This window comes from Falco biarmicus, chromosome 2 (genome assembly GCF_023638135.1).
Source record: "Falco biarmicus isolate bFalBia1 chromosome 2, bFalBia1.pri, whole genome shotgun sequence".
Classification (NCBI taxonomy): domain Eukaryota; kingdom Metazoa; phylum Chordata; class Aves; order Falconiformes; family Falconidae; genus Falco; species Falco biarmicus.
Genome location: NC_079289.1, coordinates 26,553,440 through 26,573,506, shown reverse-complemented (window position 1 = coordinate 26,573,506; position 20,067 = coordinate 26,553,440). Strand labels below are relative to the sequence as shown.

The window sequence follows — 20,067 nt, the reverse complement described above, 5'->3', positions numbered from 1 at the left end:
ATGCTTCTGAATAGCCAGGGAGCTGTACAAAAATGTAATTGGCAGCAAAGATTGCAAATAAATCATTTCACAGACAGGAAGAAAATTCAATCTTAGTAACAGTTATGTAATAGGAACAAAATATGTATAACAAAAACAGGACACCATTTAGTCTTTCAAAAAGATAATTTATAGTGAATGCATATTACTCAAGGCTGTAATCTGTAATTTAATATGTGCATAAGCCATAATGAAAATATCATTATAATTAACTATGAATTACACAATCTTGCATCTTTTGTTTCAAAACTAAAGAATGCTTATTATAAAAGCCCTGCTTCAGTGTTTCACAGTGGTGTTCCCTGCCTTGATTTAACATGCTTGACTTACTGACTGAATCTGTTCTATTTCTGGCTCTCAGGACTGCTCTGAGTCTGTGGGGACTGGGAGGCTGAGTAGGACTACAGATGCACATCTGTGGAAGGTTTTATGCGTGTGCTTTTTTTTTCCTGGTAAACTGGGAGATTATGATTGATGAGCCCAGCATTAGGGTAATGTTATCAGGGACACTTTCTGCCTCTGTCCTTTGTGCCGTCGCCGAGGTCAGACCATAATCATGTTAGCATTGAACATAGTGCTTTATTAATGTTTCATGAGTAACTCCGTAGCAATCAGTCTAGCCTTGTATGGATAAATAAAACTGCTACAACGATCCCTGATGTATACACTGAGCGCTTTAGAAGCTACTGTAATAGGTCTTAAAAGTACCTTGACCGAATGTCTTTTCCAGTCTTTATAATGTCTAATTCTCACAAGTTTAAAGGAACCTCTTTTGATTGAAAACTATTTCCACCTCCATTTCTGTGCTTAGTTAGAAGTGTAAAACACCCAGCTGAACAATCACATAAAACAGCACCAAAACCCTGCCTGCCATTTATTAATTTGCACAGAATTTTAGTGAAGCTTGTTAACCAATTGGTTAAATTATGTTGATTTATGTCACTGTGCCTCTGTGATGCTTTCTAGGCTGTTCTCTACTTGCTTTGGTAAGTCTCAGGATGAAATGCTGAGATTCTTGCTGTTATTTAAGGAAAATGTTTACATTCATAAATGTGCAAGTAGGCTGTATATAAGGATTTGTATTTACTCCCACATAAAATTACACATTATATATGCCTGCAGCAAGCAAAAAATATGTATGAACAGAAGAAAATATTGTCAGCTAGGGAAAAACAAGATCCCACTGTATGTTACAAGGTATCACAGGATCCTTTCCACTGAAAGGGAAGGACTACTGCTGATTTCATTAGACAAGGGATCAGGATAACACTTAATTGAAATATTCCTCAGTTTTCTGTGGCCTTCCTGTAAACATGTTCTCTGCTTGCTTTGCTAAGCTGCTGTAGAAATTCCAGGCTTGCACAAGCTTGCTGTGTTTTACACGTCAGCACCACACCCAGGGTAATTTTTTTTCTCAAGATAGATTCTTGTATAACAGCCAAAGCTTGGCCTGGGGATGACCTAACTGAATAATACATCTGCTGGATGGTTCAAAACATGGAATCAGACGTTAGGTAGGGAATGTCAAACTTTCCAGTCCCTTCATACTTGTTCGTTATTTTGACCAGTCTAGTTCTAGTGAGCAAAAAGACAGCATACTGGCAGTTTGCTGGATGCACAACTAAAACCCTGTGTGAGGAAGCTTTTCTGATAAAATTATTGCACATTCAAATTATCGTACTTTTAAAATGTAATTCCATTACTTCGTACTACACATACTATCTGCATTTTCATGAAAGGGATTATCCTTCTTTAGCTACTCACTATTTTATAATAAGCTTTATAAAAAACTATGCATATATCATGCTCTTTAAATAACCCAAAGTTATTCACTTTGTTTCTACCCTCTGAACTTCATCCAAATGTGAGTACTTCTTCTGTCATCTAGTCCCCCAGAAGTGAATCCAGTATTCCAGGTGCAGTCTCAAAAGGACCATAGACAGGTACAATTGTTTACATCCTCTGTGATGCAGTGATTCTCCACAGATAGCATCAAAATACAGTTATTTCTGGTGAATATAGAATTAAAGAGTTCTGTCTAATCTAATTGCTACTCATTGTCACCCTTCCCTCACTACTGCTCTATTTTTAGTACTATTTTTATTTCCAGACTTCTGTTTACTATTGAGTATCTTTAATTCTTTCCTCCCAAGGTGGTTTTCAGTGTATTTTCTCCATCTAATTCAAATAAATCTATGCCTCTTTCTCCTGTTTTCTAGGAAATTCCCAACTTTATTATCATCTGTGAACTTCATCAGACTTGAAGACAGCATGTATCTGTGTAGAACTGAATTTTAACCACTGATCATGCTCTTGCTAAAAGTATATGCTGGGATGAATAAAGGCCATGCAGAAACTGCCTCCAGGCAAAACTGTATAATAATGGCATGATGCTGACATCTGTGGGGACAGGGGTGGAAGACAGTACTGGAAGGGTATGCTACATAAGTGAGATCATTTCTGATTTTAGAAATCTGCAAAGTACTCAGTTGAAGACTGTAATTCTAATACTACTCTAACCTTAACATCAGTTTGTCTGTCTCCTGGCAGTCTGAGCATACTTACACATCTATGGAATCCGTCATTAGAGCTATTACAGCTTAATATTTAAAAGGTGTTTCCAGCCTTTAACTGTCAGGTTTTCTTAAAAGTATTGTCCTGAAGGGCACAAATGTTATGCTCTAAATTCATGCAAGCATCTCTTTTCTTCAAAAGCACAAAAAAAAAGAGACCTCCTATGCTCTTTTCTAAATAGCAGAAATTGCATGAGAGAAATCAAATTTTAAAAAAATATAATAAAAACCCTGTAATAAAAATTATATATAAGCTAATATAGATATATAAACTATATATAAACTAATAAGAAAAGTACATATAAAAACACCTAAAGCTAAAGCTCTTCTTCAAGTGATCTCTTATCACCTAGTGGCTTTTATGCTCCTATTAATCATTCCACCTTTGTGGAAAGGAAAGATGGAGAAAACACAATTTAGGATACAAGAAGGAACATTCTTTATAAAATTACCCAAAGGGAGTCATTAATATGCATCTCTTATTATATTTCCCAATAGGTGGCAGCTTGTTTATTCTTTTCCACTAAGGTATCACACTGCTGTTCTTACAGATGTCAAAACTAAACCTCTTGGTCAACTTTAGGGTGCTTACTCCTGAGCCCAGTTTGAGTTTAGCCAGAACCACAATCCAAAAAAGGCGCCCTGCAGTGGCATGGGAACTCCAGAGACACGTACCTGTGATTGCACATCCCACACCTGAGGACACTGATGGAATGTAGTCATCTTTTGAGGTCACCTCCTTTTTTGCTAGTAAAATTGCACTTTGATTTATTGTCACCAGCTGTGACAACTACTTGTTTTTTTAAAAGAATGTTATAATATTTGCAGCAATAAGAGAGATCAGCCAAGGAAAAGAAGGAAAATGTTGTTGGGTTTCTCCCTGCCAGTGAAGGACCGCTCCCTGGAACACATTTCTCATGCTTTGTGTAGTGCATTTCATATGCCTCAAGTGATGACGTTGCCATCACTCCCTCAGGAGACTGCTGTACATACGTCAACCGTTTACTGTTCTTAACAGAGGATACTTCTAAATCATATACATCTATCTAGGCATAAGTTTGGCTTTATAATATTCTTCTAATCTTTTGAACTTCATATGGCTATTTTTTCTACCAACTCCTGAAGGGAAATTTTCTTTAAACAGACAGTTCTTGAAAGTAAATTGCCAAACTGATTAGAATGAAACCAATACTGCTGTAGTTCCAATGGTATCTATCCCAAAAGCACTGTAAGAAATAATGCACAAGCTGAGAAGTTATGCAACTGTATGGAAACCCATAGCTTATTGAAAGTGTAGTCCTGACTCTATAAGCAAGATATGCAATATGCATTTTAAGGAAGATCCATTCCCAGAATAGAACCATAAACTGAAATATAGCTGGCCAAATCATCAGAACATAACTTGGTTTTTCCTAAAAAAGACTAGAAGCATATGTACATATTAACTCTACTGTTAATAAAATCATTATTTATTAAATTAAAGCAAAAAATATACAATGTAGATAAATCTTTTTAGTGCTTTCAATTCTGCAGACTTCATGGTAATTTACATCAGAGCAGCTCTTTTGCAAAATTTCTTCAGAGACTGAAGTTGTTGGCTTAGGTTCACATTTCTACACTTCCAGTTCCTCCCTGATAAAGTGTATAGTTTCAGTCAAGTAAGGAATATAATAATCTCGCAAGATATCAGCATTTGTAATATCCATTAATTTTTTTTATGTAGAAGGTAGTGAGAGGGAAAATACTTGAATTTTCCAGGCTAACCTATATTGTCCAGCTCATGCCCATCGGATGCTTTCTCATGAGAGAGTAAATAACTGAATTCCATCTTCTATGATTTAGGCACATGGAAGGAAAATCCATTGCAAAATAAAGGGTTCTGTCAAGCAAAACAGAATACAAGTTCTCCTTCATTTTTTATTTTTTTTTCTCTAAATCTAGTTCTAAACAGATGAAAAATAGCATTAGGTCATCTTGTTAAAACACAGAACTCCTTACTTAGGCAAAACTAAAGTGCATCTTACCATCCTGTTGATACGGACAAAATCTTCAGGCTTCTTTGCCCACGGAGGGAGATCAACATCATTCACGACTACTTCATCTTCCCTGATTCCCAGACTATAGCCGTTACTGTTGACAAACATCTCTGGTAGGTAGTAAAACTCTGGAATTAACTCCTAGCAAGGAGAAAAAACACAATGAGATTTTACATTTTTACAGAGATGCTAAATGGTGCTGCCAGAATCAGGCTCTGTTGTAGCAGACATTAAAGCATTCCTGGCTTTGTTTATGTTTCTGTGCATTTGTTTAAGGAATTGTATAATCTGGTGGTTTGTACTTACAGTCAAACATATTTTTGATAATGAAATATTCATTATTTATTTTCCCCCTATCTGTTTTTACGAAAAACACAACTTTTGAAAAGCAGTATATATCAATAAAGGAGACCTTTTCAGAATAACAGGTACAAGAAACTCTATGCTAAGCCTTCAATAGTATGAATAGATTGGGTCTTTTAGTCGCTATTTAACTAAACGGCTTAAAAGGGGGGAAAAGGTTGCTGATGCAGCACTGTCTTGATTTTACTTCCTCTATATTATTTAATTGCAGAAGAAAATGTGGCAATTTGATTATCTATATAAGGAAAAAGAATTCAGGGTGAATTAATTTTTCTACTGTAAGAAAAAATCAAAAATACATGGAGTGAAAAAAGTCAGGACAATAAACGTCCTTAAAACAGAAATACATGATATTTAAACTGTGAAAGATCCATAACTGAGTAGCCAAGATCACCTGCAGTGCATTAAAACATAGGTAAGTTAGGGTGTGAAGTTTTTCCTAATTTGCAGGATAGCTAAACAGAAATGCATTTTGACATAATAAATATTGCTTTTTTTTGCTATTATTTTAGTAGTAAGTATCAACCTGCAATAATAAAAAAGCTTTAAAGCCTGCTATCTTTTCTAATATCTAGATATGGATTAAATTCACTATACTACATTGTTAAAAGCATTATGGCATTCAGTTGTGTAACAGGATCAAAACTGATGACACAGCACCTGAAACCTGAGTCTCTTTGTGGTCCTTTCAAAGGCTGCAGACATGCAAAGCGTAAAAAAAATCACTGCAGACACAAACTCATCTAATTAAATCTGATATGCAACTCCATAGAGAATAGAGCAGTTAAAGCATAGATGGTCCTTTCAAATTCATTCATTTAAAAAAAAAAAAAAAGAATATTTATGTTACAATGTTAAGTATGTTTAGGGAAGCAATTTACTTGCTTCTTTACATTATTTTTAATATACTAAAAACAGCCTGAATTCAGATTAGACTAAAACACAATGCCAATCAGCATCTAACCAGTGCAAAACACTAACCAAATGAGACATGCCTGAGCTTGAATAACTCATTATGAAATGAGATGTAATTTCAAAAAGCCCAAAATATTTACAAATATTACATGCAGTAAATAATAAAAAAGCAGCTAGAGCAAAGCCAAACTATAAGCAATCCTGAATAACCTAAGAGGTTAAAAGAAAAAAGATTTTACTGACAATCTTAAGTTTGATGACATACCTCTAATTTACCCAGAGTGCTTCTACCAGCAAACTTCCCCCCTTTCCCCTAAACAGGACTCACTAAATCATAAAAGCCTTTTGGTTTCTCTAATGAGGCCAAAAAAAGAATGAACAATCCTTGATGCTGGAGAAAACTAGTTATTAATCTTTCTAGAGCTCAACAAACTACTACTAACATGTGCTACCGTACAAATCATTTGCAAACTAATAGCATTGCCTTAAAGAAAGGAAAAATTCATAAGGACCTCAGAATGGTGAAATATTATTAAGACAAAATTAAATTAAAAGTCAACATTCAAATGAAACGGAATTTTTAAAGAAAAAAGTAAGCAAGGTTTATTTCTATTTTGCATAAAAGCCTTGAAACACATACCACTGTTTTTAATTATTACCATTTTTTATGTAACAAGGTGGTGTACTAACCTGTAATGTCAAATAGGATGCAAGTTCTTGATTCCGTCAAAGATACATTAACTCTTAAATTTCCCTTTTCGGTTCTAAATGTCCTAGGATCTAATTGTGAACTTTTACATCTAGTGTATCTGAAAGATTTATGCTACCTGAGACACTTCTAGTGTATAAGTGAATTCTACTAACCATCTGACTTGCGGGGTATCTTGAAACAAAGGGATTTAAGTCACTGAATATTTTTAATAGTATTTCCATTTAGTAATTTTATCTCTGTTGCTATTTGCTTTCAGTGTAATTTAATGTTCCCTTGTCTAGTATAGCAGAAAACATAAATAGAAATAGAATAAACAGAAAGCATGCCATTAACTTTCTTCATAAGATTTATTGTGTTGTATATGTTTAGTTTGACCTGTCTTATTCCTGTGCTCTGGAAACTAACCAGTGCCTGACTTCTAAATCCTCCTCAAATAACACTCTGTCTAGAACCCTAATCATTTCAGTTACACAGCTCCTGGGTTTTTTGTTGGTTGCTGTGGTGGTTTTTTTTAGTCAAAGTAACATAACTGGAGAGAGTTTTTAAAAAGTTTAATAAACTTACTGTGTTACAGTCTCAGCATTCTCTTTGATGTTATTTTTAGTGCAGCCTACAATTCTGTGTGCTTATTTGAGTACTATTTAGCATGAATTGAACCTTTTCTTGAGATATGAACAATGTCGCATGTGACCTTTCCCAGATACTTACATATTTTCCATACTCTTCATTAACCATTCAGTTTTCTTTGGTATCATTTGATATTCTTCTTGCAATTTTGCTGTCTTCACCATTGACTAGACTAAGAAACCACAATGCTTAAAAGCAGCTCAAATAAATCCACCCTTTTCTCATTTCTAAAGAATGAATTAATATATGCTAACACACAGACCCATTATGAAAACTTGTGGCACTCCTTAAGTATGAACTTGCCAACATTTGGAAAAATCTTTAAAATATGTTTTAGCTATTTAGAAGCATAGAAAATACAAATAATTCAGAGAATTGTGATAGAAAGGTTTGGATTTATCTATTCACTGTTTATTCTGCTGTAAAAAAATGAAGCTGTCCCTTCTACTTCATGCCAAAGGCAGGCGCCAGGTGAGGATGGAAAGACGAATATTCCCTTCCCTAGGGCCCCTGAGCATGCTTTGCTAGGAGTACAAGCCGAGAGAAGCAAAAAGAGGTAGGATTAAGCAAGGAGAGAGCCTGGGAGATGGCTGGGAAAATGATGGAGCAGACAGGAGCAAACTTCGGTGGAGACGGCAAGACGAGAACCGGGGCCCAGAGAGAATTGCTTTAACCAAGAAGCCACTTAAAGTTGCAAGAGTGAACACAAGTATGAAGGAAAGGATAACACTCGCTAGAGTTATTTTCAACACTTATTTACATTTTTCTCAGCCAGAGTTTGGGTTTTCTTTGTTTCATCAGTGGGTTTGTGCCAGTTCATATTCTAATAAAGATTATAACTAGAGACAGCTCTTTTGGTGCTCTTTGGTGCTTTGCCTGTTAAGGACACCTCAACTATTTCAGGGTCACATTTGGAGAGGTCACCTTGCCCATTCCTCTGTTCCAGAAGAGGTTCAGCTATACCATCTTTTCTGCCAGACATGTCTATCCTGTTGTCCTAGAATTTGAGTGACAGCAACACTCCACAATCCTTCCATCAACTGACTTCAGCATTCTTCATCTGAGGAAGTTTTACCTAATGCTGGGCCTAAATCTTGCATTACACAATCTAAGTCCATTTTCCCCTGTCCTAGCTATCAGTCCATCCCAGATACAGAGAACAAATTACTGTTTTCTCTTTGCATAGTTTATTACTTGTTTGGAAAGCATTATCCTACCAGCTTTACAGCCTTTCAGGTCCAAAAAGCCAAATGAAGAACAATGATTTTACCTTCTGTATTGCCGCATTACTTAAGTTTTAGTTAGAGATGTGTAATATATTCTTATCATCTCCCAAATTAGCTAGTAGAATTATTCCTAAACAGTGCACAACTTAATTTATTCCTATATATCCTTTGGCCTTACTGTATTTCGTCATATGTTCATCACACAGAAGCCAAAATAAATGTTTTTCTCAACTTCTGTAGTCTTTAGATCAGAGAATGAGATTGCATACTTTTCTGACAGCATCTGCTATTTTTCATTCGGTTTTATGCACAGTGTAATTTGCCATACAGCAGACCTTCCTACAAATGACCAGCTTCGTACTTTAGAAGGGTCACTGTTAAATTCACCCTGAAGATAACGACAAGGACACTCAGAAATCAACAGGGGAAAAATGTGTCTCGGGGATGGTATTTACACCAAGGGATGGGACACAGAGGACCTTCTATCTCCCAGTCTGCTTTCCACTTGACAGACAGAATAGTTGCACAGTGTATCCTTAAAACTCCTATTGCATCACCCATGGCACTAGTGGTAAAAGTCAGTGCAAAGCCAGGTCTATGCAAAGGAGTGCTTGTTTGAAGCTACCATGATTTTGGGAAGTTTATGTTTCAAGCTACAAATGCTCACGGAAGAAAAATCTCATTTTTATTTTTTTTTCCTATACTACAAACATTGAGTCAGCCAGTGTAAAACAGGACATGAAGGAAAACATAAAAATAACAACATAAAAAAGCTTTCCCAGAAGTTACATCAGTTTGCAGGCAGCAAATGAGGGAATGAAAAGAAAAAAGATAGGTCAATATCTTTTAATAGTCTGGTATTTCTAAAATATTCACAGACCAATTAAGTGGTTTAGATGCATATTGTTACTATATGCCATTCAGCTGATAGATAATTTTGCATATAAATGATAAAATGCAGTAAATTTTATTGGCTTCTTTGCTCTTGCCAAAATATATCAAAGGTTCTAAATAAATCTTTCTGACTACATAACCTGTCATGGGTAATTTCTTACCACAAGAAATATCTAGAGTTCAAAGAGTTAATAAAAATAGGGATTCTAGTGATCTAAATCTATTTGCCGTAATTTCTGTCTAGTCGTCCTTGACATTTCACAAGCTGGTAACCTTCTCTGCTCCCCTTTCATTCACACTTCTAATAAGACAGGTTAGCTTTCTATCATTTAATAGTCAGCTACCTTTCAAACTGCCTGAGAAGCCTGGCTCTTCTTAGATGAAGAACGATGCAGTAAAGCTACTGAGGGGTGTAAAAAACAGAGCTAAAATGAATATTATAACAGACATTTCTTGTCTGTAAATGTGATCTCTAGTTTATTTTAATAGCTATACTAAAACCCCAAGGTATAGTTAACAGTATTATACGCCTTGTGTCTTCATATAAGAAAACATCCCCAAATGCATTTTCTAATTTACAAGCCTGTGACAAATCCAAGCTGCTGAGAAATTAAACTTTTAAAATATGTCTTGGGGTGATAGAGGACCACTATTAACACTATCATAATTGTACACCACTTGCATCAAATCTGACGTTTCTGTTTAATATGTTTTGCTAAGGGTATGCCATTTTATGGCCTCCCAATGAAATCAAATCCAACACAGACGTTTTCACTTTTCTAATATAATTCACTTCAAGGTTTTAAAGCTGCCATTTCTTTTTCTTTCTTTCTTTTCCTCCCAAAAGGTCGATCCCCTGGCATCCATTAATTCCACAAGAGCCTAGTACTGGGTCAACGAGTCAGTCATGAGTACTTCCACTAACCGTGTTAATTCACACTGAGGCACCTCAATGACATTTTGTCAGAGCTACCTTTCTAACTTCTAAACACGCTATTCAAAAAGCCATATAACAAGTTTGAGAGGCATTAGGAAAGATTAGTGCCTGAACAGGAGGTTCTGAGGAAGTCAATGTTACCAAAAACTGGAGCCAGGGTGTGGAGGAAAAGGAAAAAATGTGAAAGCTGACTGGCCACGTTATGGTCATTTCTGGGTGACTTGCTTCCGCAAAGGTCACACTGCGAATGTTCATTCTTTCTCCAGCTTGTACTGATTATCTCGAGAGAAGGTCGATGTTGATAAAGGGAGACACAATAAAATAAACTCTGTTACCCAGGTTCTCCCTTGTGTGTTACCACGCTAACATGGCACATACCATACTAATTCTGTTTCATCCACTGTAGGTGAACCGGTTTCTTTGAAAATGAACAAAGCCCAGCCCAAATGTAAGGAACAAAATTGTCTAAGTAGCTCTTTAGCCATCGATTGAGCAATATTCCATCATATGCTACATTTTTCAATATAAAGGTATATTTCAATATATTCATATTTCAATATGAAATATATTCATATTTCAATATAAAGGTATACCTTTTGCCACAATTCAAGATTCAGTAATTCCAGCTTGTTCTTCCAGCTGATCAAACTACTGCCACAGCCCTACTTTCATTAGCTCAAGTATGAAAAAATTCAGTTCCAGAGGAGACTACACATAGGCAAAGGGAGAGAGGGAAGGCGGAAGGAGGGAAGGATAAAGGGAGAAACAGAGGGAGAACGCCAGAGGGGATACATGTATGAAAAAAGGAGACTGACCCACAGAAGTGCAGCATCCTAAACAGATATACATTCTTCTGCAACTGTCACGTTATCTGTTTTTTAAATTTCGATGCAGAACTTCTTAGAATTGGTTTGGATGTTTCTTTTAAAACTACACTGAGACTTCAAAAAAACACTGCTATGGGAAGTGTCTGAGTTGCTTAGAAATCTCAATGTACTAGTCAAAACTGACCTACTTCAGAAGTGACTTAAGCACCTAATAATAAAGCACTTCATAGTCCTCTTGCTTAAACAGTAACTGATGAAAAAGTCATAACACAGATTTTACTTTCTAAAAAAATTAATTTTGAAAGGATTTTTTAAATTAGACATTGCTAATAAAGAATTAAGGTAATTCACATAATTATTTAATACAGTACATGAAAGCAAAAATTGTGGCCATCTTACAGTACACAGCATTGAAGAACATCAGATTAATTCATTATACAGGCTGTTTTAAAATTATTTCATAACCTGTGCCACAGTAATTAATGCGATTACTGAGATCAGAGATTAAATGAACTTAAAGCAGCTCAGATGAATTTCAAATGTATGATAAGGAATAAATGAATAATGAACACTTGCTATTGTTAACAGTTTTCAAAGTTTGCTGCTTTGATGGATAGCCCATATTCCATGCACTTAATATTTACTATAAAGACTCAAAAAATCTTCAGGGCAGGAAAATTTACAGCGTGGGAATCCACGCTGCCAAAGACCCTCATTTATAACTGCATGTGCAGACAGAAAAAGCTACACAAATACGCAGAACACTTTGACAGAGAACATGCTTTAAGAGTTTCTAATCGCACACAACCTCTATACATCTTCTCTTTTGCACACTGTGTACTTTCTTGCAGTTGCGCTAGATAAATACTAGAAGTTTCCAGACAGCTGAACATGAATTTTTTTGATGTTTCACACTCTCACAGTTGAAGGTCTTTTGTTGTGCAAGACAGTGGTTGCTGCTCATAGGAGAGTGGGCAAAATGAGTAGAGATTTTGAGGGGGTTTCTTGGTTCCCTAAAGCTCACTGCTCTTCCGGTCCCTGAAAACTTGATTAAAATGTTTAAAAAGCCTGTAAGGCATTCCAAGCAGTAGCACAACTAATCTGAAAAACTGGGGCATTTGTAGTATTAATAATAGCTCAGTTTCCCATCCTATTGCAGAAAGGACTCCAAGGCCTCAGGGAAAGGTTGGCCCTGATGTCATGGCATTGAGAAATGCAGTTCATTAAGATCTTAAGCAACAAACAACAGCAACAATTAGCTGCTATACTCATTCTTGATTTATCGCTAAGAAACAGTGTCTACAAATGGAAAGGGCCTAAAGGGTCAACTTGCACATCCTCTTGCCAATTCGTGATTGTCCCTGATGCTTTTCCAGTGCTTTGCCAGTCTGTTTCTAAGAAGCTCAAGAAGTAAGGGTTTTACTACTTCCCCTTGTGGGGGTATTCAAATTCACAGAATACTCAATTTCACTTTAACTTTTCATACTCTGTTGCCTAAGTAAGCATTTTTCAACTCTGATCCCTTTCCTCTGAGGTTTACCTCTTTGTTCACTGACAAACAATTCTCCTCCCATTTGTATGTTTGCATAGTTCATAGCATTTATATTACCACGTCTTCACTTTTAGACATTAATTATGCCACACACATACACATTTCCCTTCCTATATCCAGCTCCTTAAACACATTTGCTGCTCTTCTTATGGCTCCTTCCATTTCAGGTATATACTTCCACTAGCCAGTTCCCAGCAAAGAGAGCAGTAAGAATCTGCTTTATCCATTACAAATAAATACTAAAAACTGAATGAGGAAAAAACAAAAAGTTTTTTGCTTCAAGATAAGAGCTCTGAAAAAAATGAATGATTAATCAGGCTGTTTCAGGTGGAATTTGGGTGCCATGAGATATTCTAGGTGTTATAACGCTAAGGACGCAGCTTCAGTCTCACGATAAGCTTTCTGTCACCCTGCTGATCTTCAAGTTTCCTTGTTAAACTGAACACAAAACAGCAATGCATTGACATACATTGTTTAGGCTACCAAAACGGACTTTGGTAGACTTACGCCAGGAGTGGCTTTGTATTAATATATAATAAAATAATTTGATGATGCAATACATTGAATGCTGGTATAAAATACATCTTAAAATATCTTCTGCTTTCCACCTGATTTTTTACTTTTTCTTTTTTATTTAGGTAGCTTATGAACTTTTTCTGTTTGCTTTATCATGCCTTAAAGATTCACATTATTTTCAAAACCACTTTTCTTTATCGATTTTTACCTTAAGATGAATCAACTCATGATAAATCAATTCAAGGTTAATTTCTAAACCTACCTTCCCTGTATCTTCATTAATTAATGAAACTATATTTTAAACAGCATCTTTCATCCCTAAAGTATCCCTCAACAGACACATCAGGAATTATCTGGAGAAAACATTTATTGGCTAACATACCTCATCTGTCCCTCCCATATCAGATTTTCTGTAATGATTTAGCCCCAAGTAGGATTTTTCTTTCTAATGGCATAATGGAAATGAATATATATCTAACTTTGACTCTGGGGCTCTACGGCAGACTTCCAAGTATGTTGTAGAATACATTTCACAATCTTTCCCCAAGTGTAGCTCTGACCCTTAATTTTTACTCTCTTACCCAAGTTATCCCCAACTCCCTTTCTTAAATGCAATGACATTAAAGTACATAGCTGCCCCACATCTTCACCTTTTGCCTTCCTTTTCCGAGGAGGAGGATCTGGTTTTGAGCATCTTTTTAATACTTGTTTTATGCTAATAACTTGGGGGGGTTTCAATAGAAATACATTTTGTAGTGCAACTGTTATCCCACCATAATTCCCACATCTTTGCAATAGCTGGCAGCAGCAGTTTAAATTACCCCACTTTGTACACAAGACTCCTGGTATTTTCATATAAACATTTCAGTTCTTTGTTTTACAGATAACTCATTCAGCTGCTAGTTTAGGAACAATCCTTTCACTAATTATATACCCTAGCTGAATACCGTCCCTCTGTCTGTCCACAGATATTCCTTTATCTTTTGCAATGCCTTCATGTATTTAACTGCCCTCCTCCTGTGTACTAAAGCCAGACAAGAAGATTACTGTCACTTCCAACTGTCTTCCCTTATTCCTCAGTTTAAGGCTCTTATGTTGTTTCAGCCCCGCTCCTAGGAAGCCATTTTCTCAGATATTCTGGTGGGATTCTAGGAAAGCCAGATTTCATTGAAAGGGAAAAATCAAAATGTCAGCACTCTTAATTTGAAGAAAAATGGTTGCATTTCAAATATAGTAGATATTATCTTGAATTCCTTCCAGGTTCTGATATTTCCTTTGTTTTTCTTACAAAAGTAACAGTAATAGTACTTAAAATACTATTGACTTTCAGAGGAGCATAAATAAACCTGAAAAGGGCTGTAAGAGGTTTAGGTTAATTTCTTTTCTTTAAAAAGCATTTTCTCACATATGTTATAATGGCCATACAATTTACAACTCATTATCCCAACTAGTAGCTAAAAAATAACAACACGTTTTGTCCACATACACTTCTGAGACTGCTGGAATATTTATGAGAACTGGAGCTCTGGTATAAAAAAACAGCAATAAATTTACATCTTCTTTTGTTTAGTTAAGTAAAAAATATAATGGTAACAGGACCTTGACTTTAGCATTTCCTAGTATGAGTGGTGGTATCAAAACAGGGAAAACATTCACTTTAAAATAAAGTTTAAAAGTTTTTAAAAATAACAATTAATGATATACTGCAGCCTTTGCCTACCTTATTACTAGAAAATGAGAATCAAGAAAGGACCATATTATTCAAACTGTTATTAGATTTTGGTTTATTTCTGATAAGGTCCCATCTATATGAATAATATCCCTTTGTATTTAACAATAGGTAAGGAATAACAACAGAAAAATCACCCTGCTCTCCGGCTGTTTCTGTATATCGTGTAGAAGTTGTTTTAATCTAATGCGTATTGTTGCATAATATCCCCAGGCACATTCAAGTAAAAGCCAAAGCTGTACAGAAAAGCCAACATTTTAAATGGGTCTTGTCATTAATGCTTTATTAATTGCCCCAGGCAATGCAAACCCAGAGCTAGGCAAGCTATAACAATATGACACTTTAAGGTCAAATCCAATTCCTGCTGTGTTTTATGGAGTGGGCCAAATATTGAGTTAACAGCAGGAAAGAACAATTTATTGGGCTTTTCTCCTTCTCCTGATTATCTGTTCTAAATTAGATCATTTAGGTTGTTTTTCTCCAAAAACAAAACACCTTTTGTCCACTCAACTTCAAAGAATCTTTGATTGTTTCTGTTAGAACAATTCTTAGTAAGATCTACCTTTTATTTAAACTGTACCTAGTGTACTGAATATAAAGATATGAAATATAAAAACTTCTTTGTCCCTACATAAAACAAAATACCATAAATGAAAATGCACGTTTCTAAATTTATTTAGTATAGAAGTTACCTTCACATCTGAGGTATCTCTTTGGCTGTTCCTCCAAGACCTGGCTACTGAAGAGAAGGTTCGATCTGGGTGGTCAAATTTGCCATCATTTGCATTTAGAAAGAATGTTGTAAAGGGCTCCTGTAGTCAATGAAATGAAGATGGATTAAGAAAACAACAGAAGGAATCATGCAGCAGGTTTCTAACAAAATCTAAATTACTTTTGCAGATCAAAATACTTCATAAAGGCAGAATTAAAGAAAAATATGACACATCATGGTTATATCCATGCATGGATATCTCTACTGAATATCTTAATACATTTATTGGCACTAACACATTTTACACGCACAAATCTTGAGTTCTGGCAGGAAAGGTTATTTTACATATATTCACTCTTCCATAAGACTGATTACCCATCAGCAGCAGATCTGTGTAGCTTAGTTCCAGTTCACAACAGCTGCCAACTTCACTGCAACAATTGTAAACGCCCTCTGTGTTATTTATATTACCACACTTTGTTTACCCCTTGTAAGATGGTATGCCAAAATAAAATCTTAAAAAATCTGTGGCCTGGATTTTCCTTTTGTTTTAATTTAATTTAAAAGACCTCATCAGGTTCCACTTTGCCTCCCGTGGGCAGAATGGCTCTACGATACTTACAACGCAGACTGTGGTTACAGGATATCTATTTACCATTACTTTGGGGCACAGGTACAGAGATGAAATATTTAGGTTTTGTTTTTGCTAATTCTGTCTGCAACCACACTCCTAATACTTACTAAATGGAAACAGCCATTAGCTTTTGAAGAGTTCAAGTCTTACGCAGTCTGGAGAACCCATTTTTATGTCATTGCATTCCACTGCAGGGAAGGGATTAACAGGGGACCAAATCCTTAACTTGACAGCAGAACCTGAATTTTGAGATCAGCTCCCTGGTTTTCCAGCACAACGCCATTAGCTCTCTGATTCAACTAATATTTGGCAATATGTCCATATAGATGAAAACTACTTCCTTCTCTTTGCCAAAGTCTGATGGAAACTATTTGAAAAAGTGACCCTTTCATTAAATAGACACCCAAATTTATTTCCTTGCACGTCCTTATCATTTGTAATTTTTGTTAATCAAAGCAGTTCATAATCACCAGATTATAATTCCTATTACAGTATTACCCATCTACTATTTGAATTTTATTCTATATAAGCTCTACTTCCTTTTCTGAAACTTTTGAAGAAAGCAGGGAACTCCTCCATTAATAAAGAAATTTTGAGGGAATTATATCATATTATACCAAAAAAAAAAAAACATTGCGTTTTTAAATTTCCCATGATTAAAGAGGACTGAAGTAATTCATTTTCCATAGTATTTAAGGGCAGTTCAAATATATGGAAAGCACGGATGCAAAGGTAGTGAAAGAATCTAAAAAGACAAGGAAAATAAAAGAGGGAATTCAGACTTCCAGAGACTATTGTTTCTCTAATCTTTAAGCCTCATGTCTTCCCAATTAATCTTCTCTATCATGCACAACAGTCAACACAGACTACTTTTTTTCAAAGAGAAAATCTCTAAATTTCTTTCTCTAAATGAGAAGGAATGGGATATCTCTCTTATTGTCATCATACTATGCCAGTACCTTTGAAGTAGCTTAAGGGAATTGTTTATATTTTAACAAAGATTTTTTTTGTTTTTTTCTTTTTAGCCAGGAAGAGTATCTTAACTTTCAGTGTATGAGAGTGCAAATATGGAATAATTTTCATTAAAATAATGCAAGACATTTTACTGCTAATTGAATGGTGGGGTTCTTTTCCATATTTTCTTTTTCTCTTAAAACATTGGGATTTTTTTTTTAAAAGATACTTCCAAAAGAATAGGTAACAATCTAAGAAATAGACTTTCATCAGTGCATTTATTCCCATCACAGAACAAAAATATGTGTTAAATAATTAATTTAAAATAATTAAATTAAATACAAAGTCATCACAATATCATTTCTTGTTGGAAGACCCTAACCCCTATTGAACAATGACTTTGCATTCATGAATACTGAAAGAGTGTGTGGCAAGTGAGGAAAAGATTTATTTGAAAAGAACATTTGACTTTATCAGCAGCTGAATTTGGTAAACAGTATAAAAGTATCAGAATGGACTGAAATACTGAAAGAAATTAACTTTTTGTGTGTCCAGATTTTACAGTGCTCCTTATAGTGAACTTCATGTAAAATATAAATGAAAAAGTGTATGATTCAAATGCAGAGCTAGCAAATGGAAAATGATATATACAGGAAAGGGATTATATTAATTTATTTTAAAAATCTACTAATATTAGAATTTCAACATTAAATTTACATAAATTCTTTTAACATTAGAATTATTTTCATTTTAACTGAATTCCTCCCCCAAATCTCTATATATTTGCAATAGCCATCTTTCCAAATTATGCTATTTTTCTAGCTTACTCATACTGAAAAACTTTATATCTTGTTCTGTCTTCTACCATCCCCTATCTATCACTTTTTTCTTTATAAGATATGTGTAATTTGTTGTGAATAGCACAGTGGAGCAGACTGTGGGTCACTGCTGAGGTTCTGAAGTCAGAAGCAGTTGATGGATTTTAGAAAAGCAGAAACCAGGAAAATGATGTAATTACAATGAATTATGTAAAAATATTAATCCAAAATTCCATGACAACATTATTTTAAGCATCTGAGACAAATATACAAAAGCAATAAAATTCATAATCAAGGATTAAACTTTTAATAGCTGAGCACTACAGGGTGCCCTATTATGCTATCCTGCTATGACCTGTTGTGCCTAGCTTTTTGGATTTTTAATCCTTAGCAGAAATTCAGAGCTTTCAGTTGCTTTATCTCAGCCCTCTCACATAATTGTAAGGTAATTTTTATTCTCTGGAAAGTCAAGTGCTTATATAAATACAATTCATATCTGTATTCAATATACTCATTTAAATACTGTTATTCTATGATACCGATTACTGTCATCTCATGTAAAGGTTTTGTTGCTGAGAAAGCTATAAAGCTGCACAACGTTTTCATTACAACCACTTCTCACTTCTTCCTAATATTCTGAATAAAATTCATGCCTTGCTTACTGCCAGCAAGAAGAGAAATTCATGGGGTACTTGATTATGGTGAATACAAGCTTGAGCTGTGGGAACACGGAATTTTTCCATTCAACAGCACTTCTCTCCCTCCATCCCCTTTTAACAGTGCCTCGTCCCATTTGAATCATTTATGGTGGGAGTAGGGGAGGGAGGAGGAAGTGATGTGTCATTATAAGACATCTTAAGTTGCACAAAAATGTCTTTTCAGCCATTTGTAAGAGAAGGAAAGAGTATTTGGAGCTTTGTCAGTGACATGCACCTTTTGTCTGACATATCTCTGACTATACTGCTCAGACCTACCGAAAATGAGACTCAGATTCACTTCTGTTTACAAAAGAATTTCAAGTTCTCCCCACCTTTGAGCCCCACTAAAAACTAGTTTCAGCTCGGTCAGATCTGACTCATAATAAATCCAGAATTTCTTCTACTTTGTACAAGTACTTGGTCATAACAGAAACTGGAAACCTATTATACCCTAACAAACTTCTTGACTACCACATTAGAGAATCATGCTTTCTAATACTGGTCTCTGTTTCAATGAAGGTGTAAGCGATTGACACAAATACAACCTTCTTCAACAGCAACTACTGAGACCATCCAACACCACCATAACTCTCACCTATTTCACCCAAAAATCTGAAAACAATGCTGATATTCACATTCTACATGATTCAAGTCAGAATTATTTTTTCTGTCTACTCTTCTGCTTTCTTCTGTCCACTTTTCAGGTTGGCACTCAAGTCACTGGAGTATGGCATCCTGACGTAGCACTCTTGGTTTAAACTGTTCTGCCTTCTGCAACTTAAATATTCACTGACCCAGACAGAAAGCATGTGAAAAAACTGACTCTTGAGCCAGGTGGTAAGGTCATCTAGTCATAAACTATGAATATTTAATTTCATTTATACAAAAATGGAACTAGGTCAACAGAACAGTTCATCCCTTTCCAGAATACCTTTTATTCTCTTTGCTGGAGCAAACTTGTGGGTGATGTTGGCTCCCATGGAATAAATAGAATTTTGGAGGTTTAGATCTAAAGATGCAATGTGCAAAAATGTTTAGCCATGGTTTGATTTCAGTAACACCTCAAAGGAGGGGAAGGCAATATTATATAAATCATGGTGTTCTCTGTTAGTTCTTAATCATCATTATTAACCTGACGACAATACAGTAGACTTTCACATTCACTATCTATCTCTGCGAAGTAGTTCTCTAATCTTTAATCTACCACTCAATTTCGGAAAGCAAGATGATCACTTTCAAGAAATAGCTGATTTTGGTCTTGCTAATCTCTCACAGACAGGAGATTTCAGTAACCATGCCTAAGCA

At 35.3% G+C, this 20,067-nt stretch overlaps 1 protein-coding gene across 3 annotated transcripts in view; it reads right to left on the bottom strand.

Annotated features, from left to right (window-relative positions):
• Nucleotides 1-20,067, bottom strand: part of NBEA (neurobeachin) — a 510,074-nt gene that overhangs the window by 53,111 nt on the left and 436,896 nt on the right. For all 3 annotated transcript variants that reach the window (XM_056329059.1, XM_056329057.1, XM_056329058.1), the window contains 2 exons: nt 15,639-15,758; nt 4,637-4,789 (listed from right to left, as the gene is read on the bottom strand). In XM_056329059.1, coding sequence (XP_056185034.1) covers nt 4,637-4,789; nt 15,639-15,758 — 273 coding nt within the window. The remainder of the gene's footprint in view (nt 1-4,636; nt 4,790-15,638; nt 15,759-20,067) is intronic.